This window comes from Pelophylax lessonae (assembly GCF_965119305.1).
Source record: "Pelophylax lessonae genome assembly, chromosome: 3".
Lineage (NCBI taxonomy): Eukaryota > Metazoa > Chordata > Amphibia > Anura > Ranidae > Pelophylax > Pelophylax lessonae.
The window spans coordinates 112,091,539-112,119,195 of NC_138770.1; the positions used below are offsets into that span (position 1 = coordinate 112,091,539).

The window sequence follows — 27,657 nt, forward strand, 5'->3', positions numbered from 1 at the left end:
CTATTTCTAGTGGACATTTTACACACTTTTTATACAGATTTTTTACCACTCTGATTTTGTAATGTGGTCCATTCCATCAATATTTCTATATAAAAAAAAACAAGAATGAGCATATGTGTATGCAATATATAATTACCACTGGAAGATGAAACAACAACTTGCAAACCATAGTTGATCCAGACAGTCCCTGTAGGTTCAGAACCATGCATAACAATAGTAGTAAATACTCCATCAGTATGGAAGAAATACATTGATGGTTGTAGAGAAAAATAGAAAAAATCATGTAAAGAAAGAAATAAAAAACAATTTCTGAACAATGACAAATTTTGAAAAAGATGCATCTAATCATCAATTTTAACCTTTTCCCCTCTAGACATAAGTAAATAGTTATTGGGTTTTACCGGATGCGAATCCTTTTAAAAAGGAGCGCAGGATATAGACTAATTTAGACCAGGGGGGACCGTGGCCTTTAGAGAAAAGATCCAGCGCTGTTCATATTGCAACAATATTTTGTTCCAATCGCCGCCTCGATCGGGAACCTGTACCCAGTCAAGAGTGGCAAAGGTAACTTTGGGCATTTGGTAATTATTTTGGTACACAGCGTGTCTACCAATTGGAAGATAGCGTTTACCGATCTCCATATTGTAATTGTGTTTGGAGATGCGTTTCCAAAATTTCTGTTTAGTCTTTCCTATGTAAAAAGCTCCACATTCACAGATCATTAGATATACTACTACACACATCCAACAATTTACAAAATGTTTGGGAAAAAAACTTTTCCCATTTGGGAGTATAAATGTTTTTCTTTTTTCTATAAAGGGGCAATAGGAATAGTGGTTACAGTGGTAGGTACCAATTAATGGGCAGTGTTTGCACCTAATTTCACCCTGATATTCACTTTGAACTAGTCTATCTTTAAGGGATTTAGCCCTTTTGAAGGTGATAGCGGGGTTAGGTGGCACAAATTGCTGAATTTTGGGGTCATCTGTTAGTATCGAGCAATGTTTTTTTTTTTTTTTTTTTTATAAATCTGTTTATTTATTTTATGCAGACATCAAATCATATCATACACATACACAAGAATAATACAATATATAGAAAAGGCAATGGTAATACAATGACAATAACAAAAAAAACAAAAAAAAAAATATATATATATAATAATATATAATTCCTTCCTTCCTTCCTTCTCCCATGCATAATCCTCACCAGGATACTTTTAATATTATCTACAAATACACTTTCCCAGCTCCTACTCAATGCCTGACTACTTCCAGAATTAAAGAAGATAAGACCATAGCCTTATGCAGCCGTACCAGAATCGGCCAGCCAACCTGACCATATCCTATCAAATTTCCTCAGACACCCCCTATGTGCATAGGTTTCTCTATACAATGGTAAATTACTATTAACCAAACCTTTCCAAAAGTAAACCGTAGGCGGAACCCTTTTCTTCCAGTGTAAGGTAATGGCCTTCCATGCATAAAACAAAAGAAGACTAGCTAATACTTTTTCAGCTCTGGTATGTAGCAAAGCAGTCACCAAACCCAGTAAACAGATTTCAATGGTCCTAGGAATAGAAATTGTTGTATGTACATTAAGTACCGCCAAAACTTTCTCCCAATAACTCATGATCTAGGGACATGACCAGAAAATATGTGTAAAGTTCCCCACACGGTCACCACATCTCCAACATTCAGGGGAATGTAATGGATACATCCGCTGTAATCTAGCAGGGTGAAATAAGCCCTGTGCACTATTTTATACTGAATTTGTCGGTCCCGCAAGGAGACAAAACTTTTAAATGGTAAATCCCAGATTTTATCCCAGTCCTCCGGGACTAAAACTTGGCACGTCCCTTTCCCTTTTAGCGCATAATTTATCTAGCGGAGATAATGCATCTGCTACTAAGTGAGCCTAAATCCGTGACATGCACTTTTTATTACAATCCAAGCAAAGCAAACATTCCAACTTAGACTCCTCTACCTGGAAATGTAAATTTAAAAATTGACTCCTGAAAGCATGAACAAATTGCCTGTAGTAGAAATAATAAGTAAGTGGAATCCTAAACTCCTCAGAGAGTTGAGGATTTCAAAAGCCTCACTCCACCACCTGAGAAAGAAATTTGATCTTGTATTTAGTCCAAATCATCGGGTCAGGTAGCTTAAAAAAATGCGGTAGAGTAGGATTCCTCCAGATCGGCACATTCGGAGGAACCATGCCCCCTAAATAGTCCAGCCCTCTATGCCTTAACCGTGGTGGACATCAAAGGTGTCAATGAATACGGGGCCCCCAATCCCTGAAACACCAGTACACGTAAAGCCTCCAATGATCCAACTATGGCTGCCTCCAGCATCGTGGATTGATTGGTCTGGTCCGGGGAAAACCACCAGGCCACCGTGATCAACTGGGAGGCCAAATAATACTTCTGCATATTTTGAAAAGCCATCCCACCCTGGGAGGCAGGCCTCATAAGTATGGCTAACCTATACCTCAGAGGGCTAGTACAGAAAGAGGCAGACATTCCCAAGATTTCAATTGTCGCTTTGTTTCTTGTACCACCGCGGTCAAGTTTAAGGGAACACATTCCGAGGACCCTCTAGAGACCCAAACTCCTAAATATTTAAATTTATCCACCCATTGGAGTGGAAGATTCAGGGCAGCAGATTCCCTCACCCCCTGATCAACAGGTAGTAAAAGGGATTTGGACCAGTTAACCCTCAGTCCAGTGAATGTATAATATGTATCAAGAATCCGCAATGCTCCTTGCAATAAAGGTCCCGCATCTCCCAAGAACAACAACATATCATCGACATGTAATGCCACTCTCTCCTCCAACCAACCTACGCGATGTCCACGTATATGTGGGGATGTGGGAAGTGCCTCCATCATCAGCTCGATTGCTAAGGCAAAAAGAGCCGCAGAAAGAGGACATCCCTGATGCGTACCCTGATACAAAGAAAAAGGGAGAGATAGGGCACCGCCCAGACTGATAGAAGCAGTCAGATTCCTATAAATTATCTTCCATCTTTCAATGAACTGCAAGGGAAAACCCATCCTCCTAAGAGTCTCCCAAAGAAAGGACCATTCTACCATATAAAAGGCCTTCTCTATATCTAGAGAGGCCACCACCCTAGAGCCTTGATTGGTATGTGGAGCATGCAAAATCATGAACAATCTACAGAGATTAATATCCGTGGACTTATTTGACATAAACCCAGTTTGGTCTATCACGGAAGGAAGCATACACTAAAGCCTAATAGCAAGGAGTTTTGTTAGAATTTTAACATTGTTTAACAGTGCTATTGGTCTATAAGAAGCACCTAAATCTGTATTCTTAGAAGGCTTATGTATTAACACTATATGGGCGTGGCTCATAGAGAGTTAGAATAAAGGGAAGCTAGAATAGGTGACAAAAAACTTGAATAAGCTCTATAAAAATCAATAGGAAGGCCCTCTGGCCCTGGTGCCTTACCCAGCAGGAAGGAGCCGATGACCGCCCGCCACCTCCACGGCCGTGAAGGGTGCCAGCAGCCTCAACCTCTCTAAATCTGATAACCACCCCAACACCACCTGATCTAATATGGGAGAGATAATAGATGGAGAAAAATTTGTGTCTAATCGTGAAGAGTATAGATCACTATAGTACTCCCTAAAAGCATTTAAAATCCCCTCCCGTGTTTGAACAATATCTCCAGATGGTAACCTAATTTTCGAGATAATAGTTGAAGGGTGTTCATGTTGAACCAGTAATGCTAAAAAACGTCCATTTTTATCCCTGTGTTCAAAGAAAGTTTGCTTCGCTTGAAATTGAGCCACTTGAGCATGCTCTGCTAAATGTAAATTTAAATCCCGTTGGGATGCCTGTAGCTTAATAAAATTAGTCTCATTCGGGGCTGCACTATGCGCTTCATAGCACTGCGACACCAAATCCCTAAGAGAACGAGTCACAGACTCCATAACCAACCTAAGGGCAGCAATATTAGCAATATATTGACCCCTTGTAAAGGCCTTAAACGTGCCCCAAACTATTTATAGAGTAACGGAGTCTTAATTAACTTCCCAGAACTCTGGCAGAAGCGGGAGAAGCGAATCCATCAAAACTGGGTGAGTCACCCAATGAGGAACTAACCACCACAAAGATGCATTCCGAGAAGCTGGGTATTGAAAGGACACCTGAAGCGGACAATGATAAGAAAAGCCACCCGGCAAATAGGATACATCCCCCACCTCTGACAAAAAACCCGGGATCCCAAAAGCCAAATCTATCCTGGAAGAGGTTTTAAAAGAAGCCAAGAAGCAAGAATACCCTCTAGTTTCTGGATGTCTCCATCTCCAAACTTCCGTCAACCCCACCGAGGTCTCTGCCCATGAACACAAATCCCCATTAAACTTCTTTGATCAAACAGGCCTGTCAAGATCTGCAGATAATGTAGCATTGAAATCACCCATAATAAGGATCTTAGCTTTAGAATGGGGAGCAATCTTCTCTAGGATAGTATATAAAATCTTCGAAGAGAAAGGAGATGGAAGATATATATTAACCACTATATATTTACTATGCCACAATGTAAAAACTACTATGACGTACTGGCCGCAGCTAAATCCTCCACCTCATACATACGGGACTCCACCAAAGAGATACGGCCCCTAAACTTATCCAGTTCTTGTCGGATAAGGCCGCACTCCACTGCCAAGGTACAGTATCCATCGGATTCATCAGAGTTGTGTTACTAGCCTCAATTGCTACAAGAATAGTGGAAATGGATGCAGCCTCAGTCATAGGTGCAGCCTCGGCCCCCGGAAGCCAACATAGCTGCAGGCTGCAAAAGGGTCTTTTCAGTAGGGTCACCCCTGATCTTGGCCAAATCCATGTCTGTACCTGGATCAATATCCATTAGGAACCTGGTTTCTGACCCGTATGTCCGATTTGTCTGATCTGGAGTACTCAATTTACTGTTGGAGGATATAGGAGAGGAAGCCACAGGGGAGGAAACCACAGCTCTTGTCCCCGGGCGACAGCCCTGGTGTCTAGGGGGAGGTGGCTTTCTGCCGGATCGGCCCTTTGCTGGCATAAGAGGAGAGAAAAAAAAAGGAGGTGCAAAAAATACAGTGCGGAAATGTTTTTGGATGATATGTCGGATCTGTGTGTGTTGTCTCGAGTAGCGCATGAGGATCCTGGAAGGATTTGAATTTGAAGTAGTCGCCTTTTTGTTTTTGTTATTTTTGAATAATAGATCATGGCATGATTGGCAAAACGCTCTATTATAAGCCTTCCGCAAACATGAATGGCTATATCATCTCTGCAGGAGGCAAGCCTGAAGTTTATTGGCTTCTTCTTTGACTAATGCATTGTTAGAGCAATTACGCTGCAGGTGAAGGTCCTGGGCATAGGGAATGGAATTCACAAGTGGTATAGGGTGAAAACCTTCCGCATGTAACACGGTGTTACCTGCAGTGTCTTTGCGGAATAAGGTACTGCAGAGTTTACCATCAATGTCTAATTGTACCTGAACATCCAAAAATTAAATGTTTTTTTTGTCGTAGGACATTGTAAATTTTAAATTGCGATCATTGACGTTCATGAGTTTGAGGCATTCGATCAGGGTATCTTCAGGTCCCTCTCAGATGAGGAAGATATCTTCAATATACCTAAGCCATGTGGAAATCTGGCCTGTGTATTTGGTGAGACCCTCATCTGAGATGAAAAGTCGTTCCAACTCCCCCAGGTACAGATTGGAGTAGGATGGGGCACAACATGTCCCCATCGCTACGCCCTGTACCTGGAGGTAGTGGGGACCGTCAAATTGAAAAAGTTGTGGTTGAGGATATAATTCAAACCACCTGAATGAATTCAATTGTGGCTTTTTCATGTAACGATCCTTGTGATAGGACCTTTTGTACAGTTGCCAAACCCTTAGAGGGAGGGATGAAACTGTACAAGGCCTCTACATCAATAGTGAGCAAAAATGAGTTGTAGGGAATTGTTAAATCCTTGATGGTACAAAGGAAATTAATAGTGTCCTTTACAAAGGAAGTTAGGCCTGAACATAGGGTTGCAAGTAAGTATCAATTACTATACTCAGATTTTCAGTTAAGCTGCCATTACCTGAAACGATTGGACGCCCGGTTGGATTTGTGGGATTCTTGTGATTTTTTGGCAAACTATAAAAGGTGGGGATTTTTGGATGTTTGGTTCTAATAAATTCATGTAAATCCTTCCTAATAACATTCATAAGGGTTTCATCAATAAAATCATAGAATTCCTGATTGTATTTATCAATGAGTCTTATTGGTATAGGTCTGTACCAATCTCTATTGTCCAAGATCTTTTTGCACATTATTTTGTAGGCAGTGTTACTAAAACTTTTTGTTCCTCTTCAGTTAGATTCATGGGAGCTTTTTTAGTGCATGGTAGTTTGTTAATCTCTTTAGTGACCTGTTTAAGGAAGAAAGAAAAACTATGACTGGATTTCAATGAGGGAAAATTTGGTTGAGGGTTTCTTAAAACTATTAATTGGATTTGATGTTGATCTATCCACATCCTCCAACAGTTTATCTAAATCCAACTGGTCAATTAGATCTATAGTATTATTTTTTTCAAAGAGAAGGGTAAGATCTCTCAATGCCTTAAATTCCCGCATACTGTACTTGGACCAGTCAGAAGTATCAGTCTCTTGATCTGCAGTATCATACATACATCTTAGCAAAAGTTTATGTGCAAATAATTTTAGATCAGTAACAGCTATAAAAAGGTCTTGTTGCGGACAAAAGCTGAGACCTTTAGATAGTAATAATTTTTCAGCTTCTGTTAAATTGTGGGATGAAAGGTTAATAACACTAATGTAGCCCCCTAGGAACGTGTCAGGTAAAAATCTGGCCCTTTCCCTCCCCCCCTTGGATTTATCTGGGGGGGAACGTGCCCCCCACATCAGGTTTAAAGTTTTTGGTGCAGGTTTTCCGTCTCTTGTGACAAGAGACTAAAGTTGGTGGATGAGTCAGACAAGGAGGAATCTGATTCTCCCATTGTTGGATAATGGGGATAATTGGTTTGTATGGATGACGATGATGACTGCTCATTTTGAGAAATTTCAAATGTTTGTTCAGAATTTGCATCAACCGTACGTTTTTTAGTCTCCGGCTCCCTTTTGATCTACCTCCACCCCTCGGAGGTTCATGGCCCCGAGATTTTAGATCAGTGGGATATGTGTGGGAAGAATTTGGAGGCCTATTATCAGAAATCAAACCTTTTTGTTAAAATTGTTGTTGTGTATTGGTTCACTTGTAGGCTTTGCCTTCTGTGAAGGTAGTTTTATCTCGCCAAAATGTTATTTCTTTTTTTTTGAGGAATTTTTTTATTGTGGAGAGACAGATTTTCTCGCATTTTGCCATTTAGATGGGAATAAAGTGCATGTTCGGAAAAAGGTATTAAGGCTAATTCCACATTTTTAATTTCCTTATCTAGGGAAATGATTTGTTGATCATATTCCTTTGTAAGGATGGTTATCATTTCTTGTGAACAGTGTTGTCAATTTCTTAAGTTTCTTTTCCTTACAAGGGAATCAACAAATCATTTCCCTAGATAAGGAAATTAAAAATGTGGAATACATGTGGAGGCATGGGCTGCATATAGGTACTCAGGTACTCTGATGGGCTGCAGACAGGTACTGAGGTACACTGATCGGCTTCAGAAAGGTACTCGGGTACTCTGATGAGCTTCAGAGAGGTACTTGGGTATTCTGATGGACTAGAGACAGGTACTCGGGTAATCTGATGGGCTGCAGATAGATACTCAGGCACTCAAGGTTGGAAACAGGTACTCGGGGACTTTGGGCTGGAGACAGGTACTCGGGTACTCTGGACTGGAGCCAGGTACTTGGGTACTCTGGGCTGGAAACAGGTACTCTGGTACTCTGATGGGCTACAGAGAGGTACTCAGGTACTCTGATGGGCTGGAGACAGGTACTTGGATACTTTCATGGCCAGAAGACAGGTACTCAGGTATTCTGATGGGCTGCAGATAGGTACTCTGAAGGGCTGGAGACAGGTACTCGGGTACTCTGATGACATGTACTCGGGTACTCTGATGGGCTGGTGACAGGTACGTTGGTATGCTGATGACTTGTTCTCAGGTACTCTGATGGGCTGCAGAGAGGTACTTGGGTACTCTGATGGGATACAGGGAGGTATTTGGGTACTCTGATGGGCTGGTGACAGGTACTCGGGCACTCTGATGACAGGTACTTGGGTACTCTGGTGACAGGTACTCGGGTACTCCGATGCCAGGTACTTGGGTACTCTAATAACAGGTACTCAAAGTACCGGAGTACTTGTCATCAGAGTGCCCGAGTACCTGTCATCAGCCCATCAGAGTACTTAGTTATTGAGGGGGGCAATCAGTGTGTTTTAGGGTGCACTATGATTGGTAACTAGCTGTTACCGCAATCTCCTTCTCACACAGGATCAGTGTGTGAGGAGGAGAACACTGTAACAGCTAGTTACCGTTGTCTCTGTTGACATTCTGTGACCAGCTGTGATTGGACACAGCAGGTCATGTGGTAAAGAGTCAATTTCATTGGCTCTTTACCCTGATCAGGGATGGACTGTGTCAAAGTGACACTCTCCATCCCTGATCGCCGCTCTGCGCACCCCTGGGGGCGTGCGCGAGTGGCATGCACGAGGGAAGTGCATGTGGCTGGCTGTGATTGGACACATGATAAAGAGCCATTATTTTAATGGCTCTTTACACCGATCGGGGACGAGCTGTGTCCCGACGGACACGCCGCAACCCTGATCGCCGCACTGCGCGCCCCCGGGGGGCGGGAGAGCAACGGATCATAGGACGCCCGCCCGGATCGACGGAGTGTTCCTGCCAGCGTCATTTTACAATGGCCCGGTAAGGAAGTGGTTAAACCTGATGTGGGGGGCACGTTCCCCCCAGATAAATCCCGGGGGGGGGGGGGGAGACCAGATTTTCACCTGACACGTCCCTAGGGGGCCACCTTAGTGTTATTAACCTTTCATCCCACAATTTAACATAAGCAGAAAAATGATTACTATCTAAAGGTCTCAGCTTTTGTTTGCAAGATGTGTGTATGATACTGCAGATCAAGAGACAGATACTACTGACTGGTCCCAGTACAGTATGGGGGAATTTAAGGCATTGAGAGATCTTACCATTCTCTTTGAAGAAAATAATACTATAGATCTAATTCACCAGTTGGATTTAGATAAACTGTTGGAGGATGTGGATAAATCAAAATCAAATCCAATTAATAGATAAAAAAAAAACCCTCAACCAAATTTCCCCCATTAAATACCAGTCCTAGTATTTCTTTCTTCCTTAAGCAGGTCACTAAAGAGATTAACAAACTTCCATGCACTAAAAAAGCTCCCATGAATCTAACTGAAGAGGAACAAAAAGCTTTAGTAAACACTACAAAAAACACGTCAGTTGTCATAAAGCCATCTGATAAAGGAGGCAATGTGGTCCTTTTGGACAACACTGCCTACAAATCAATGTGCAAAAAGATCTTGAACAATAGAGATTGGTACAGACCTATACCAATAAGACTCATTGATCAATACAATCAGGAATTCTATGATTTTATTTATGAAACCCTTATGAATGTTATTAGGAAGGATTTACATGAATTTATTAGAACCAAACATCCAAAAATCCCCACCTTTTATAGTTTGCCAAAAATTCACAAGAATCCCACAAATCCAACCGGGCGTCCAATAGTTTCAGGTAATGGCAGCTTAACTGAAAATCTATAGTAATTGATACTTACTTGCAACCCTATGTTCAGGCCTAACTTCCTTTGTAAAGAACACTATTCATTTCCTTCGTACCATTGAGGATTTAACAATTCCCTACAACTAATTTTTGGTCACTATTGACGTAGAGGCCTTGTACAGTTCCATCCCTCATTCTAAGGGTTTGGCAACTGTACAAAAGGTCCTATCACAAGGATCGTTACATGAAAAAGCCACAATTGAATTCATTATAGGTGGTTTGAATTATATCCTCAACCACAACTTTTTTCAATTTGACGGTTCCCACTACCTCCAGGTACAGGGCGTAGCGATGGGGACATGTTGTGCCCCATCCTACACCAATCTGTACCTGGGGGAGTGGGAATGACTTATCCTCTCAGATGAGGGTCTCGCCAAATACACAGGCCATATTGCCACATGGCTTAGTTATACTGACGATATCTTCCTCATCTGGGAGGGACCTGAAGATATCCTGATCGAATGCCTCAAACTCACAAACGTCATTAACTGCAATTTAAAATTTACAATGTCCTACGACAAAAAAACATTTCATTTTTGGATGTTCAGGTACAATTAGACATTGATGGTAAACTCTGCAGTACCTTATTCCGCAAAGACACTGCAGGTAACACCGTGTTACATGCGGAAAATTTTCACCCTACACCACTTGTGAATTCCATTCCCTATGGCCAGTACCTTCACCTGCGGCGTAATTGCTCTAACAATGCATTATTCAAAGAAGAAGCCAATAAATTTCAGGCTTGCCTCCTTCAGAGAGGATATAGCCGTTCGTGCTTGCAGAAGGCTTATAATAGAGCGTTTTGCCAATCACGCCATGATCTATTATTCAAAAATAACAAAAACAAAAAGGCGAATACTTCAAATTCAAATCCTTCCAGGATCATCATGCGCTACTCGAGACAACACACACAGATCCGACATATCATCCAAAAAACATTGGTCAGTACTAACAGATGACCTCAAAATTCAGCAGGATATCTCCACGACTGTTAAAATAATATGATTTGTAAGTACAGTTTTTTTTTTTATTTTTTTATCCACGGCTCTCATTACTATTTTCTTCTCCTTCACTCCTATATGCCATTAGTATTTATTATATTTTTTTTCACCCCTCATTCCTTACACTTTTTTATCATGGCATGGGTGATCTTATGCCTTTACCTACACTATCAATGACCTCCTACATGTGCGTGTGTGCATGCGCATATATGTGTGTACACGTAGATGTGCATGTACATATGCACGCATGCATATATTATTTTTTTATTTTTTATTTAGTATATCCTAATTATTTTATATCACATCTTTATTCATACAATTCAGCCAACCTGTGGGGAGTGCACTCCCGGATCGGATCCTTCTCTCCTTTCCTCCATGTGCCATAACGGTGATTCCCATCAAGCCATCTTCACGCGAAAACCGTGCGATTCGGTGGGACCTACAGGGACTGTCTGGATCAACTATTGGTTGGAAGTTATTGCTTCATCTTCCAGTGGTAATTATATATTGCATACACACATGCTCATTCTTGTTTTTTTCATGTAGAAATATTGATGGAATAGTCCACACTACATCATTGTTTGGCAGCTCTACTATAGCTGCAATGCATAGAGGTTATCAACTGTTTTATGATTCCTTTGTCTTTGTAACCAGATTTTAACTTTATGTGGCATCAAGCATTTTACGAACCGTCAATAAAAATATATTTTTTACTATATAAGTTTTTGATTTAATACATTGCTGCTAAAAAAAAACCCTGGGGGGACTTCTCTTGTCTTGTTTTTTCTTTAAATGTTTATGTTCTTCCATGAGGATAAATACTGTTAAATCCAGTAAACACATGTAAATTATTTTCTTTCATTGTGACCCCAAGCCCCTGGTCACACTGATGTGATATTTGATAGTTTAAAATCGCATGACAAGTCGCACCCTATTGTCTGCTTTGGAAGCTATCAAATCAGTGTGACTCTGACTCCATCGGAGTCGCACCGATTTTGAAAATAGTTCTTACACTATTTCTTATCATGGTGAAGGCGCCTGATTCTTTTTGTATATGGATTAAACCTATATGAATTCAGGATACCTGCTGCCCTTTTTATTTTTGTGGGGAGTCACCCCAAAAAACTACATGTTAATATCAATGAAAAAATGGGCGCTGGCAATGGTATGGGTTAATGGGAATTAATTCATGAAGGCTCAAGATGTGTTTGGAAATCTGGATGGATTTAAATGTGTTCTGGTAGTTATGTTAGTGTTCTTTATCCAATTTAAAGTGCAACCAGTGTGGAACTCAAATAAAATTATGATAATACAATTAAATGAACATTTTTGGTAAAATTCAAGTAATTTAAATTTTTGGACACAAACAGTGTGCATAATTGGTGACTTGTTGCTAAAACAAATAATAAATGAGTGACACTGGTGATAGTGATGTGAATTGTTAATAATAATGCTATTAATAAAATTCATAAAATATTTATAAAACATATGCAATAAAAAGATGTATCCACAACGTTAATTGTGCAACAAGTGAGAATAGTCAGTGAAAATAAATGAGTTCTTCAAGGTCATTTTGTGCTCCAAATGTGCTCTTGATAAAATAAGCAATCTCTGCCTCTTACCAGATGGCTTTAGGTCGCCAGAACCTAAATCGCTTTTGATCCCTTTATAGGATGGATCAGTCCTACACCGAACTCCTCCACTCCTCTTTCTGGATCTCACTCAGGTGTATATAGGAAAAATAGTGGGGAAGCCAAATATAGTATAATACCGTTTTTTATTTTTTAAAATAAATGTAAAAATAAGAAATGGCTGCTTACAAGAAATATATAGGGTTAATCCATATACAAAAAGAACCAGGCGCCTTCACCTTGATAAGAAATAATTTTACAGTACTAATATTAGTGTTGTCTGAACAACAGCCGGTTTATCACATACAGTGCCTTGCAAAAATATTCTGCCCCATTGAACTTTTCGACCTTTTGCCACATTTCAGGCTACGAACATAAAGATATAAAACTGTAATTTGTTGTGAAGAATCAACAAGTGGGATACAATCATGAAGTGGAACGAAATTTATTGGATATTTCAAACTTTGTTAACAAATAAAAAACTGAAATTGGGCGTGCAAAATTATTCAGCCCCTTCACTTTCAGTGCAGCAAACTCTCTCCAGAAGTTCAGTGAGGATCTCTGAATGATCCAATGTTGACCTAAATGACTAATGATGATAAATAGAATCCACCTGTGTGTAATCAAGTCTCCGTATAAATGCACCTGCACTGTGATAGTCTCAGAGGTCCGTTTAAAGCGCAGAGAGCATCATGAAGAACAAGGAACACACCAGGCAGGTCTGAGATACTGTTGTGGAGAAGTTTAAAGCCGGATTTGGATACAAAAAGATTTCCCAAGCTTTAAACATCCCAAGGAGCACTGCGCAAGCGATAATATTGAAATGGAAGGAGTATCAGACCACTGCAAATTTACGAAGACCTGGCGCCGTCCCTCTAAACTTTCAGCTCATACAAGGAGAAGACTGATCAGAGATGCAGCCAGGAGGCCCATGATCACTCTGGATGAACTGCAGAGATCTACAGCTGAGGTGGGAGACTCTGTCCATAGGACAACAATCAGTCCTATACTGCACAAATCTGGCCTTTATGGAAGAGTGGCAAGAAGAAAGCCATTTCTTAAAGATATCCATAAAAAGTGTTGTTTAAAGTTTGCCACAAGCCACCTGGGAGACACACCAAACATGTGGAAGAAGGTGCTCTGGTCAGATGAAACCAAAATCGAACTTTTTGGCAACAATGCAAAACGTTATGTTTGGCATAAAAGCAACACAGCTCATCACCCTGAACACACCATCCCCACTGTCAAACTTGGTGGTGGCAGCATCATGGTTTGGGCCTGCTTTTCTTCAGCAGGGACAGGGAAGATGATTAAAATTGATGGGAAGATGGATGGAGCCAAATACAGGACCATTCTGGAAGAAAACCTGATGGAGTCTGCAAAAGACCTGAGACTGGGACGGAGATTTGTCTTCCAACAAGACAATGATCCAAAATATAAACCAAAATCTACAATGGAATGGTTCACAAATAAACATATCCAGGTGTTAGAATGGCCAAGTCAAAGTCCAGACCTGAATCCAATCGAGAATCTGTGGAGAGAACTGAAAACTGCTGTTCACAAACGCTCTCCATCCAACCTCACTGAGCTTGAGCTGTTTTGCAAGGAGGAATGGGCAAAAATTTCAGTCTCTCGATGTGCAAAACTGATAGAGACATACCCCAAGCGACTTACAGCTGTAATCGCAGCAAAAGGCGGCGCTACAAAGTATTAACTTAAGGGGGCTGAATAATTTTGCACGCCCACTTTTTCAGTTTTTTATTTGTTAAAAAAGTTTGAAATATCCAATAAATTTCGTTCCACTTCATGATTGTGTCCCACTTGTTGTTGATTCTTCACAAAAAAATTACAGTTTTATATCTTTATGTTTGAAGCCTGAAATGTGGCAAAAGGTCGAAAAGTTCAAGGGGAATACTTTCGCAACGCACTGTATATACCCAAGAATGGATATATTTAATCTACTGAGAGAAAGGAACTATAACTCTAGTGAGATCTTTGAACAAAGAGGAATTGATGAAGTAAATATGGCCCAAAATTTCAAACACCTGAAATATAATCTAGAAAGGCAAATTAGGACCTGGTGGGATATTACCACTCTAGAAAAATACATGCAAGAGAACATAACCCCCCTGCTCAACCCAAATGATGGAATTGAAGATAAAACATTAATGGACGAATAGTTTAAATTCTTCAAAAGAGAGACAATTGATGGAACTCCTAATCAAAAGAAGAAAAACCAAACTGTCCATGATTGAAGCCAAAATAGCAAGTATTAAAGAAAAAATGAACCCTCTAAAAGACATGCAGGAATATAAAGACAGAATCATCTGGACACAAAACCACATAACCAAATATGACACAGAAATCAAAAAGAAAAAAAATCAAAAAATATCAAAGGAATACAGAAGACTATAAAAAAGGAACTGTATATAAATGGCAAGATACGATTAATCCCAACTCCAGAGAATCATCTCCTGAGAGAGATATCATCCCTCCAGATATGAGACTCCACTTGATAAATGATTTTAGGGTTACACCCCAAAACATCAACCCGAGAAGGGATGAGATCACTCCCTCTACCAGAGATGACATGGGAGACACAACATCTACCACCTATAGGATACCTACGAGCAATAGATTCTCACCACTCAGAGATAGAAGACTCAGGGAATCCTACTACTCTCCCCCCAAGATACGATCATTCAAGAGGCAGGAGGAACCAGAACCACAACACCCCCAGAAACCCGAACCCAATACCCTATCGGTCATATCCACAACCTCAGTTCAGACCCTACAGAGGAAGAGGCAGAGGTAGAGGAAGAGGGAGAGGAAATCGCAAACCCAATAACTACCACCAAGGAGGAAGAGAACCTGCCTATTACCAACCATCAAGGAGAGACAGATATACATCATCAGACGAGGAGTACAGAAATAACCCACATGGACATACCTATGATGATAATCCCAGACCAAGCACCTCAGGACAATATGAATATGCCCACTCTGATAAACTTAGACCAAGCACCTCAGGACAGTTCCAGCACCAGGGGGAAGAGAGGGCTTGGGGAGAGAATTATTGGGGGAATCCACAAAAACCAAGAGAAAATACAAGAAAAGAGGATGCAGAGGAGGGAGAAAGAAAATGCAAAAGGGACAATTAGAACAGGGGATATTCAACTTGGCAGGAGTAGAGTTCACTACTTCAGAACTACAAGTCCTCCAAGAAGGACTCAAATATGCTCCTGCAAAGTCTCTCATCCACTTTGAAACATTTATCGATATAGAAAAATTAATTTGGAAATTAAATATTAAGAAATTTTTTGCTGAATTACGGAAAAAAGGAATTACAGAAGAACCATCTGAATTCCAACATACCAAACTTAAAAATAAATCAATTTTTAATCCCAAGTCGAACACGTACCAACATATACACGTTTTTAAAAAAATGGTACAACAGGATGTTCAATCACTCAAAAAGAAACCCAACAGGAACTCGAAACAAATATGGGAAAGCATAAAAAGTCTGGAGAAACGGAAAAACATAATAATATGATCAGCAGATAAAGGTGGAGGTTTGGTGATTCTAAAGAAAGAAGACTACACGAAAGAACTGGATCGTATTGTGAATGATAAGGAAACCTACAAAAAATTACCAGGCGACCCGACGAATAAACTAAAAGATAAATCAACTGAATGGATTAAAGAAGGTACAACAAAAGGATTCTTGAACAAAAAAGAAAGCAAGTACTTGAACATTAAAGCACCTAGGATACCAGTTATATACCAGATCCCAAAAATTCATAAAAATCTGGAAAAACCACCTGGTAGGCCGATCATTAGCGGCATAGGATCATTATATGCCAGGGTAGGTGAATACCTAGACGTGTTCCTACAACCCGTGGCAGCTAATGGCAAATCCTTCCTAAACTATACAAAGGACACCATCAAGTCACTAGAAAACGTTGAAGTTAATGAAAACACCATACTAGCATCCATAGATGTCGAAACATTGTACACAAACATCAGACAAAAAGATGCATTAAAAGCGGTAAAATGGGCATTAGAAAATTACACCAACCTAGTACCATCCAAAACCAAATTTTTGCTGGAAGGTTTAGACATGGCTTTGTCAAACTATTATTTTTGGCACAATGGCGACTTCTACAACCAAATCAGGGGAGTCGCAATGGGTGCCCGCTATGCACCAAGTGTTGCAAACATATTCCTGGCGAAATGGGAAGAGGAAGAAATATATGCCAAAAAACCACAAGAACTAAAATATTACCGCAGATTTATAGACAACATCCTGGTAGTATGGGAAGGTTCACAAGAATCCCTAAATGCATTTCTTAAATGCATTAATTCAAACAATTACCACATTAAATTCACGGGATCCACAAACAACAACACGATCCAATTTCTAGACTTAGAAAACCTTTTTCAAAAAAGTGGACAGTAATGGATATATCTCCAAAAGAAGTTGCCACCATCCAGCATGGATTAATGCAATCCCAAAGGGACAGTTCATAAGGATTAAAAGAAATTGCACCCATGCAGATGATTACCATACACAGACAGATAAATTAATTAATCAATTTAAAGAAAAAGGATACAAGGAAAGTGAACAAAGAAACATTCAAAGAAAAGTACTCCAGATGGAAAGAAAAGAGTTTCTAACAACAAAAAAGAAAGCAAACACCAACTTCGACTTGGCATTTATAACTGGTTTTAACACACAATATAAGGAAGTGGAAAATTCCATCAAACGTAATTGGCAGATACTCCTAAGGGACGAAACACTCCAAGAACTCCTTCCGAATCTACCCAAATTTATTTATAAAAGAGCCCCAGGCCTAAGGAACATGATATCCAGGAATGTAACAGATCCCCAAAAAAAAAAAACGTTCCTTGAAAGAAACGGTTTTCATCGATGCGGAAGATGCAAAGCATGCAAAATTAGCAGATGCAAGAAAAGAAATGAATATAAATTCTCCTCATCAAAAAGAATATGACATCAAGGAATTTATCACATGCGGAACGAAATTCATTACCTACATGTGCATTTGTCCATGTGGCTTAAAATACGTGGGACGCACTGCTAGAACATTAGCAGTTAGAATGGGCCAACATGTGGACAATATAAAGAAGGGATTCAAACAACACAGCCTATCCAATCATTTTAGGATAGCCCACAACCAAGACCCTTCTTTTTTAAGGTTTTGTGGGATTGATAGAGTCCATAAGCATTGGAGGGGATCAGACATGCGCAAAAAAATTTCAAAAATGAAACATTATGGATTCACCGACTCAATACACTTAGACCACATGGTTTGAACGTGGACATTGACCAAAATTCCTTTTTAAACGATTTTTAAACACATATTGGTTTTAAAAAAATCTTAAATAAATGATATATGTTTATAGCATTATCACAAATTAGGTCTCCATTCTTCTAAAGACAAGTACATCTAGAAAACATTCACCAGGCAAAAACCCTTCATTCTACAAACAAATATCTACTATTAAGTATACATATATACAATACTCACCAGATTAGTCCTTATTCTTGTAAAGGGACATCTGTTGTTAGAATTTTATATTTTATTGTTTTAGGGTTTACAGCTATAGGTGAATATTGGTTTTGAATGAATTTTATATAATTTATTAACATATACCTTTATTTATCAGTTATAGTAAATAACACAGCCATTTATATATTCTACTTACAATCCGAAATATAGTCTTAAATAGTCTAATATCGGGCCAGGAAGGCCCTATATGGGAGTCTAACTATAAAACCATATTGGAGAAACACTATCGTGTATAACCACTAGAGGGAGATAAATTAACTCTCATATTAATTGACACATATATGTATATACATTGTATCATCTCTTTTATATATATATTTCATATCGTTTTACTGGTATAATTACGATTTTATAAGATGTTTCTTAAACTAGCATGTATATATTTGTTAATAGAGTAATATAAAAGGTCACAATTATGAAATTGGAGATTTTCTGATTATGTGAATGAAGACGCTGTTTGTGGTTAGAGGATCTGTTTTACATCCACCCATTACATACTAGCCTTAGAGCATAACATATCACCAGTACATCTCCAAATACAAAATATTTTGACCATACATGTACGAATTTTCATCCAATCTATCGATAAATAGGAAAAAAAAAATTATTAAAATTTTTTCTGAAAAGGATTTTTTTATATATACCGATTAAAAAAGTTTTTTTTATATACATTAATTGAGAAAATGTGCCTTCAGACAGCAGCTATCTGGGCCCATATGATTGGCTCTTGGTGGTGCCCCTATCCTTAAATTAATCATTAGAAATGGAAGGATTGGGAAACAAGGATTTCGGGCACACTGATTCTATAAAATCACTTTTTATTTAAGATATCAATTAAAATCGTAGACTGATACAAACAAACAATCTTGTGTTGAATAAGACAAAAGACCCATAAATGGTCTACATTTTAAAGTATAGCGGTTTGTGAGAGGATAAACCTCAGTTTACATACAACTTGATATACAGAGAAATTTACAATTAGAAAGCAATCAAGAAAATAGTTCGCATCAGGAGATTCCTGCTGACGGATACCCAATTGTACAAGGTGCCGGCCAACAGGGTCAACTGAAGTCGTGATTAATTTTTCACCGTACAGTATTTAGTGTTTTGCTCAACATGTTTCGCTTTGCTTCGGAAAGCTTCATCTGGAGCTTTTATTGGACTTATCTGTACATTGTATGGTGAGACATAAATCTCAACTTTCTTGATACTTAACGAGGAGGACTATTGTGAGTTTACAGGAAGCTCATATGGTAACGGGTAATCGTTTGCATAAAGGTGAGGGTAATCACTTTATGTTCAGTATCAAACGTACTACAGCTGGGGACCTGCTGTGTTGCAAATCACAACTACTAGAGCCAGATATACTGTATGCCCATAATGAGCTTCTGTTTATGTCCACATGATCCTCCCCGGATGGGGAACCGCCGCCATCATTTTTTATATACATACAACAGCGCATTTTGGGAAACAAAAACAATATAATTATTGAATTGGAAATTTTCTAATTGTGTGAATGAAGGCACTGTTTTTGGTTAAAGGATCTGTTTTACATCCATCCATTACATACTAGCCTTAGAGCATAACAAAAGTGGAACATCACCAGTACATCTCCCAATACAAAATATTTTGACCATACATGTACCAATTTTCATCCAATATATCGATAAAAGAATTTTTTTTTTTAAAAAGTTTTTTTTAATTTTTTAATTTTTTATATATTTACCGATTAAAAAAGTTTTTATATACATACAACAGCGCATTTTTGTAAACAAAAACTGGTTTACACGATGCAGCTGAACACAGATTTTATGTGTCATAAATAAACTAATAGCGATCGGCATCAATGAGAGCACTTTCTAATGGCCAGTATGCACACACACAATGAATAACGAGTGGGAGGATCTCCCAAGTTCATAGACATCTGTGCATGAAATCACAGATGTCTTCCAAGCAGCACCAGAAGTAGTACTACTTTGAAATTGTGCTACTTCAAGTGAAGTAGCACGATTTCAATGTCGCAATTGGTGTGCCCGGGGCTAAGAAATAATGAAGAGCGCTGTTCCAAGCACAAACATACAACAATTTGGGTGCTTCAATACTGCTGGGTACAGGCATCCAAGAGGACTTGTCCAGCCAACTAAAAATTACTATCAAAAAGAATGGGGAGCCGCGCGCCAGTTGCCATCCCAATCACTATACGTAGAAGTATGGTTTCAGCTTGTCTCCTCCCAAGCCAAGCCCAACTGATGCGTTTCACCCTCCCACGGGCTTAGTCATGGCTATGACTAAGCCTGTGGGAGGGAGAAATGCTTCAGAGGGTCGTGGCTTGGGTGTTGGCAAGCCGAAGACATTCTTCTACATACAGTGATTGAGCTGGCTACTAGTGTGCAGCTCTTCATTATTTTTGATAGTGACTTTCTTTTATGTTTGGATAATATAGACAGACGTACCTCCATGATGGCAGGCTTCACTGTTACGTTTGCGTTTGAGACTGTGGATATGATGTTCACCATAAGCTGTAAAGTTTCAGAGGAGTCTGCAATGTTTTGTTTCTCTTTGGTGGCTGTGGCAGTGATATTTTCAAGTAATTCTGGCAAAACTTGCTGTATTTCCGGACCTTTTATTACATCCTATGTTAAAGTGATAGGCAGAGGAAAGAAGAACATTGTTAGTTATCTAATACACTTCTTTTTATGCTGTCTTTTCTTCACATACTCTATACTTCAATATATTCCAAGTTAAAGTGGAACCTAATTTTAGAATCTATTCCAGGTTTTGACTGATAACCAGTTGATAACCAGCTCTTGAAAAAATAAAAATAAAGTGCGCTATCTTAAACATATATGTAAATCATCAATTAAAATCGATGATTGTGTATGAACAACATTTACCAAACGGTAATGTGAAAATAAGGTGAAAGAAACAACATAGTATTTATGCAACATATGTTGATTCAATAAAAAATCCTAAACCTGTATGTGTATCATCAATAGTGGTCAGTGAATATATGCATAGTAATCATCAAAAGACATAGTGAAGAAATTAAAAAGACATAAATTATTTGCAGGTAAAAAGTATTATAACTGTGTGAAAAAAATCTTATGCAAATAGTTCCTATAAACTGGTTAAAAACTAACAATAGGTTCATAGAAAACTGGAATTATGGTTCTAATAAGTCCAATATGCAGTCCTATTCAGTTACCCCTGTTGGATACTTACATATGAGACATCCAGGTGCTCTAAATGTGTGTGAAAAAGGTAATGGCCGCTTACCAGCAAGCTGCAGGCAAGCAGCTTTAAGTACCCAACTTCACAGGAATATGGTCCCCCTCCGTTTGAATTCTTATGCAGGCATCTTCTCCATGGAAACAGCTGACGTAAACCTGAACTGCCCCGCTCTTTAAAAGATAGTCTCAATCCTCTTTCACTCTCACCTTCAGCTGAGATAATAAGCACACCAGCTGACAAGCTCCGTGGATAACCAGCATACAAGGGAAAAGAGAGGACTCATACTGCATTACCATTTAAAACATGATTCATTGAAGTAAAGGAATGCACTTACATTTGATGACAATCAAAAAGAGCCAAACGAAGTGGATGAGAAGCAAGCACGGCCACCTGCAGTGCGGACCGTGTGAATGTGACAGGTGCGAGCTACTCCTTCCGACGCGTTTCCTCCTCTGGCAGGCATCGACTGGGAATGGATGCTTGACTGCAGCTTGCTGGTAAGTGGCCATTACCTTTTTTACACACATTCAGAGCACCTGGATGTCTCATATGTCAGTATCCAACAGGAGTAACTGAATAGGACTGCATATGGGACTTATTCAGAACCATAATTCCAGTTTTCTATGAACATATTGTCAGTTTTTAACCAGTTTATATGAACTATTTGCACAAGATTTTTTCACACAGTTAAAACATTGGATCATTCAGAGATCCTCACTGAACTTCTGGAGAGAGTTTGCTGCACTGAAAGTAAAGGGGCTGAATAATTTTGCACGCCCAATTTTTCAGTTTTTTATTTGTTAAAAAAGTTCGAAATATCCAATAAATTTCGTTCCACTTCATGATTGTGTCCCACTTGTTGATTTTTCACAAAAAATTACAGTTTTATATCTTTATGTTTGAAGCCTGAAATGTGGCAAAAGGTCGCAAAGTTCAAGGGGGCCGAATACTTTTGCAAGGCACTGTATACAGTTTTTACAGTACAAATAGCCCTAACCTGGGCAATACAGTCTTGAAAAAAATTATTTTATTTTCAATGCGATCTATAGACAAAGTTGTAACACAATTTAAAAATTTGCTTTTTACCTAGTCTGACTAAAATTGGTTAACCACTTTAATACCAGGCACTTTTACCGCACTTCCAGCCCAGGCAAATTTCCAGCTTTTAGCGCTGTCGTGCTTTTAAAGACAATTGCACAGTAATGCAACACTGTATCCAAACTACATTTTTAGCATTTTGTTCCCACAACTGGAGCTTTCTTTTGGTGGTATTTAAACACCACTGGATTTTTTATCTTTTGCTAAATAAACCAAAAAATGACAAAAATTAAAAAAAGAGAACGTTTTTATTTCTAATGTTATAAAATTTTGCAAATAAGTAATTTTTCTCCTGCACTGTCAGGCTGCACTGATGAGGCGGCACAGAGGGGCACTGATGAGGCAACACTGATGGGCACTGATTAGGCAGTACTGATAAGTACTGATATGCGGCACCTGAAATTGTGAAAAACATGTTTTTCTTTGTTTCTGTTATAAAATAATTGTTCTTCATAATGTTCGGCCAAAATGAACAGTGCCTTCAAAAAATATTCATACCCCTTGACATTTTCCAAATTTTTGGGATTTTATATGATAGGCCAACACAAAGCTGCACATAATTGTAAAGTAGAAGGAAAATTATAAATAGTTTTCACATTTTTTTAAAATAAATATCTGAAAAGTGTGGCGTGCATTTGTATTCAGCCCCCTGAGTCAATACTTTGTAGAACCACCTTTCACTGCAATTACAGCTGCAAGTCTCTACCAGCTTTGCACATCTAGAGAGAGTGACATTTTTTCCCATTCTTCAAGTTCTGGCAGATTGGATAGAGAGCGTCTGTGAACAGCAATTTTCAAGTCATTTTTCAATGGATTTAGGTCTAGACTTTGACTGGGCCATTCGAACACAATAATATGCTTTCATCTAAACCATTCCATTGTAGCTCTGGCTGTATGTTTAGGGTCTTTGTCCTGCTGGAAGGTGAAGCTCTTCCCCCGTCTCAAGTCTTTTGCAGACTCTAACAGGTTTTCTTCTAAGATTGCCCTGTATTTGGCTCGATCCATCTTCCCATCAACTCTGACCAGCTTCCCTGTCCCTGCTGAAGAAAAGCATCTCCACAACATGTTGCTGCCATCACCGTGTTTCACGGTGGGGATGGTGTGTTTAGGGTGATGTGCAATGTTAGTTTTCCGTCATACATAGCATTTTGCTTTTAGGCCACAAAGTTCAGCACAATACAGATATCCCCCAAATGACCCCCTTTTTAGAATGTAGACAGTCCAAGGTATTCAGTAAGATGCATGGCAAGTTTTTTTAAGTTGTATTTTTTTGTCATAATTGTTTGAAAAAATAAAAAATAAAAAAAATGTACAATCACTTGTGCAATAGAGCCTACTACTCTGGAGAAGTGATCCATATTTTTTTACCTTTTCCACATTATGTTTGCTTACAGCAATGTATTTTATTGCTTTAGGCAATCATTTTAATGAATGAAACCAATTTATTTAGTTTGTTTTGTTGTGATTGGCCACAGCTGATCACATGGCACATATGGGCTGTCATTGGGCCAGTCTGCAAATATTATGTGACCTGCTGTGATTGGTTACAGTGGTCACATGGTACCAGCAGTGGGCCAGTACAGTGATCACTCATTGGCTGTGTATGGTGATGGTAGCCCCGCGGGCACGTGAGGCGGATCTGGGAGGACGTCATATGACGTTCACCCGGATCGATAAAAATCCCGCCCAGCCTATAGCAAAATTATGTTTAAAAACAAGTGTTTTTTTAGATCCAAAAGTGCGCATTTTCTTTTATATTTTTTTTACGTATAATGGCACTATAATTTTGTTTCTATTAACAAAGCATAGAAATAGAATGAAATAAAATTGTGGAACAAATGAATAACAATAAAAAAAAAAAAATGTATTAGCCACTTGAAGACCAGCATTCCTTTCCAGGCATTTTTCAGTTTTCAGTGCTGTGATATTCTGACTGACAATTACTTGGTCATGCAGTGCTGTGATCAAGGAATGTTATATCATTTTTTTAAACAGATAGAACTTACTTTTGGTGGAATTTAGAGTGTTATTAAAGCCATATACCTGCCTTTACTATATCTGGTCTCCCACAGTACACAGAACATGGAAATGCAATTATTTTAGTAAATATAAACTGCTAAATACCTTTTCTTAGCAGCAGTATATAGCAGTTTTGTAACTTCCATCAGTGTCTGGTTAAAGCTTGTAGGAGGAGTTTATATTCTACTCTGACTGTCCTATGAGGCTGCATGACTCTCTGTCTGGAAAGTGCTGATCACATGCGATCTCCCAAAAAAAAAAACAACTCTCTAGCAATACACGCCAAACTGAGCATGTGCAGAGTGCAACCTAGGGATCTGTACTATCAGCAGATGGATAGGGGACAGTAAAAGAGAGAGTCAGTGAAGACAGGATAAAACAGCCTTTTTACACAATGCGGAGGATTAACACCTTAGGTTTCATAATGAGTATAACCAGCATGTTGATTTTACTGTTGTAGGTTTAGTGACAATTTAACCAGCCCCCACCCTGACTAATTTAATGATAGGGCTGGGTGGGAGCACCATTATTTCAGGAGGCCATCATATTATGCCCTCCCACTCTCATACGCAGTGGTGCGATCTGTCACCTGACACAGCAGAAAATAGATCATTGTACTGGGCCAGCCTTGGTACCATATGATTTCTATAACCAATCACAGCCATCGCATGTACACAATGGCTTTCATTCATAGCCATCCATTGTGTACTACTGTGATCTCTGTGAGTGGTCACAGTGATCACATGGTACAGAGGCCAATCTTAGCGGACCTGTACCATGTAATAGCTGTACACAATGGCACATGGATGGATGCTATTCATAAAAATTATGGCATATCACAGTGATCATCACTGTTATAAGCAATTATAGAAAAAAAAAGAAAACAATTTTAAAAATTAAAAAAAAAAAATATTGAATTTTTTTTATTTTTTTTAACATACTTTCATCAGTCAGTGTCCCTGTTCTTCGCCACATCAGTCATATGATGACACTGTACTGCTCTGGTGACACTATGTAAAAGAATAACTAAATGTGATTTTATTTAACCCTCTCGCTGGCAGGACTGTAAATGGTACAGACCTGATGGGGGAGGTATCACAACAATCTGGTGGTTGCAGCCACCGGGATTATGTGTGAAACTGACAGGCAGTCTCTTGCCTGTCAGGTGAAAGCATTCGAGTAGCTGCACTGCTGTCCAATAGCTCTCACACACCCCCTACCTTGCGCGTCCCCTGAGATGGCAGGTGGCGGCGGCTGTGGGGGAAAGGAAAAGAGTGGACACACATCCGCTCTCCTTCCCTTCTTGCAGCGACCTAGAAAGTGATGTTTGTGACGTCACTTCCGGGTCAGCATCTAGGTGTCCCTGGCTAGCTCAGTCGGGAAGGAGTGTTTTGCAATCAATGTGATCTGCATTGCAGAACATTCAGTGGAGTCCAAAGGAGACATGCAGGGTCTAAAAGACCCTGCATGTCTCATTTAAAAGAACCTGTCACTAAAAATCGGCACATAGGGGACTTTTTGTACCCTATGTGATAAAAAAAAAAAAAAGTAAAAAAAATGTATATATATGCAAAAAATTTAGGTTACTCCCAAGCACATAAATTACCCCCCCCCCCCCGAAAAATTGTCCAATAATATTATATAAAAGTTCCAAAATCCAGTGAAGATAATAGTCCCACAACTGTTATCATGGGTGAGAGACCCTAATGTAAACCCAGTGACACCTCTCATACTCAAATCCCGCTTACCAGATCTCGTGTGACCCCCTGTTAGAGTTGTCAATAAACACCTGTGTGTATACCGGCTCAACAGCCACAGTGGTAAGAGTGAGTCAATGTCAGATAAAACAAAGTACTTTGACACAATTTTCCAACAATTCCTCCATCTGACCACCATGCATCAGGGCAGGAAACATTTCTGTACTAGTGTGGCTGGTAAACAGGACACTGATTGTGGCTTTACGCTGGTGCTGGGTGACACTGGTACTTGTGCTGCTGGTGATCAACAACAGAGAATACTTTGTTTACATGTTTGTGCTGTATGGTACAGAGCCAAATGTATTTGGCTCCGTACCTTCTTATTGTGATCTGCTGTGTCCACCAAATTATGGATTACTGGGGGTTAAATAGAATCACTTTTTTTTATTAATTTATTTTAAATTTGCAAGGTTGCCAACAGATTTAGATGGACTTGACTAATAAATTAAAGCTGAACTCCAGCTAACACTTTATCCAAAAAAGAAAAAACTGTTTGCTGTAACTGCCTATGTTGCTGCTTACACACTGATCAATTTTTGTTCAGTTGTTCAATTAAAAAAAGCAGAAGAAAAATGCATACAAAATGCATACCTTAAAACCCTATGGAGCTCTTCACATAGGTCGATTTCATTTTTTTAAATCCTGCTTGCTGCATTTTTGGTGCATGTTTGTTCAGTTATAAAAACTGCAGAAAAAATGCATCAAAAAAGTAACGCACCTGTGGAAAGTGTATGACTTCTGATTTTTTAATGATGCCAGTCCTAAACATTGCGACTCAACACGCAAATTTGGTGCGACGCCAGTGCGATTTCAGACCCATAGACTTCTATATTAACTCAAAAGAAGTCACATCAGGAATAGAAAAGAAACAATTTCTCTGACTTTGATAAGTGTTTTTTCTTTAACCCTCGTCTCGTCTCCTTGGTCATCCTTGCTGCCTAAATACTCTCCCCCTAAACCTATTTCATTCACACCCAAGCATAGCAGAAACACATGTTCCCTCTTGCCTTTTATTTTGCCCCTTTTTCACTCATAAAGGTGCATCATGCATAAGGCAGCCATTTCACTTAAATGGGCTGCTCTATGCGTTACAAATGTCTCAAAGTAGCTCAAGAACCTTTTTTAGTTGTGGAATGCTGCACACCTTTTCAGTGCGTAATTTGGCACGTTTTGTCGCAAGACTAATGCATGGCAAAACATGTGTCTGCTAACCGTGAATGGAGTGTCATTAACAATTAGGCTGCATTCACATCTGTGCATTTCTGAACACGTTGTAACCCATACAAAAAACAAGTGTTTTGCTGTGTGTTTTGGAAAAAGCGCTGCAACGCACATCACCCTTGCGTTGCCACTAGAGCAGGGGTGTCAAACTCAATTTTTCCTGGCTGTGTAACATCCCGAAGGGGCAGTTTGTGCGGTTGAGGCGCAACTGCTCCTCCGAATCCGATTTTGTTACACAGTCAGGCATTCTTTCTGAGAAGTTTATACAGAAGGGCTATAACAAGTGCAAATTGGAGAGAGACATGTTAT

The 27,657-nt window shown here is 39.3% G+C and overlaps 1 protein-coding gene across 1 annotated transcript in view; it reads right to left on the reverse strand.

The window, feature by feature from the left end:
* The window catches only part of LOC309550105 (adhesion G protein-coupled receptor F5-like), a gene marked incomplete at its 5' end in the record, with an annotated part of 389,437 nt that overhangs the window by 97,439 nt on the left and 264,341 nt on the right, over nucleotides 1-27,657 (reverse strand). The window contains one exon of the mRNA XM_082250562.1: nucleotides 20,476-20,655. Coding sequence (XP_082106688.1) covers nucleotides 20,476-20,655 — 180 coding nt within the window. The remainder of the gene's footprint in view (nucleotides 1-20,475; nucleotides 20,656-27,657) is intronic.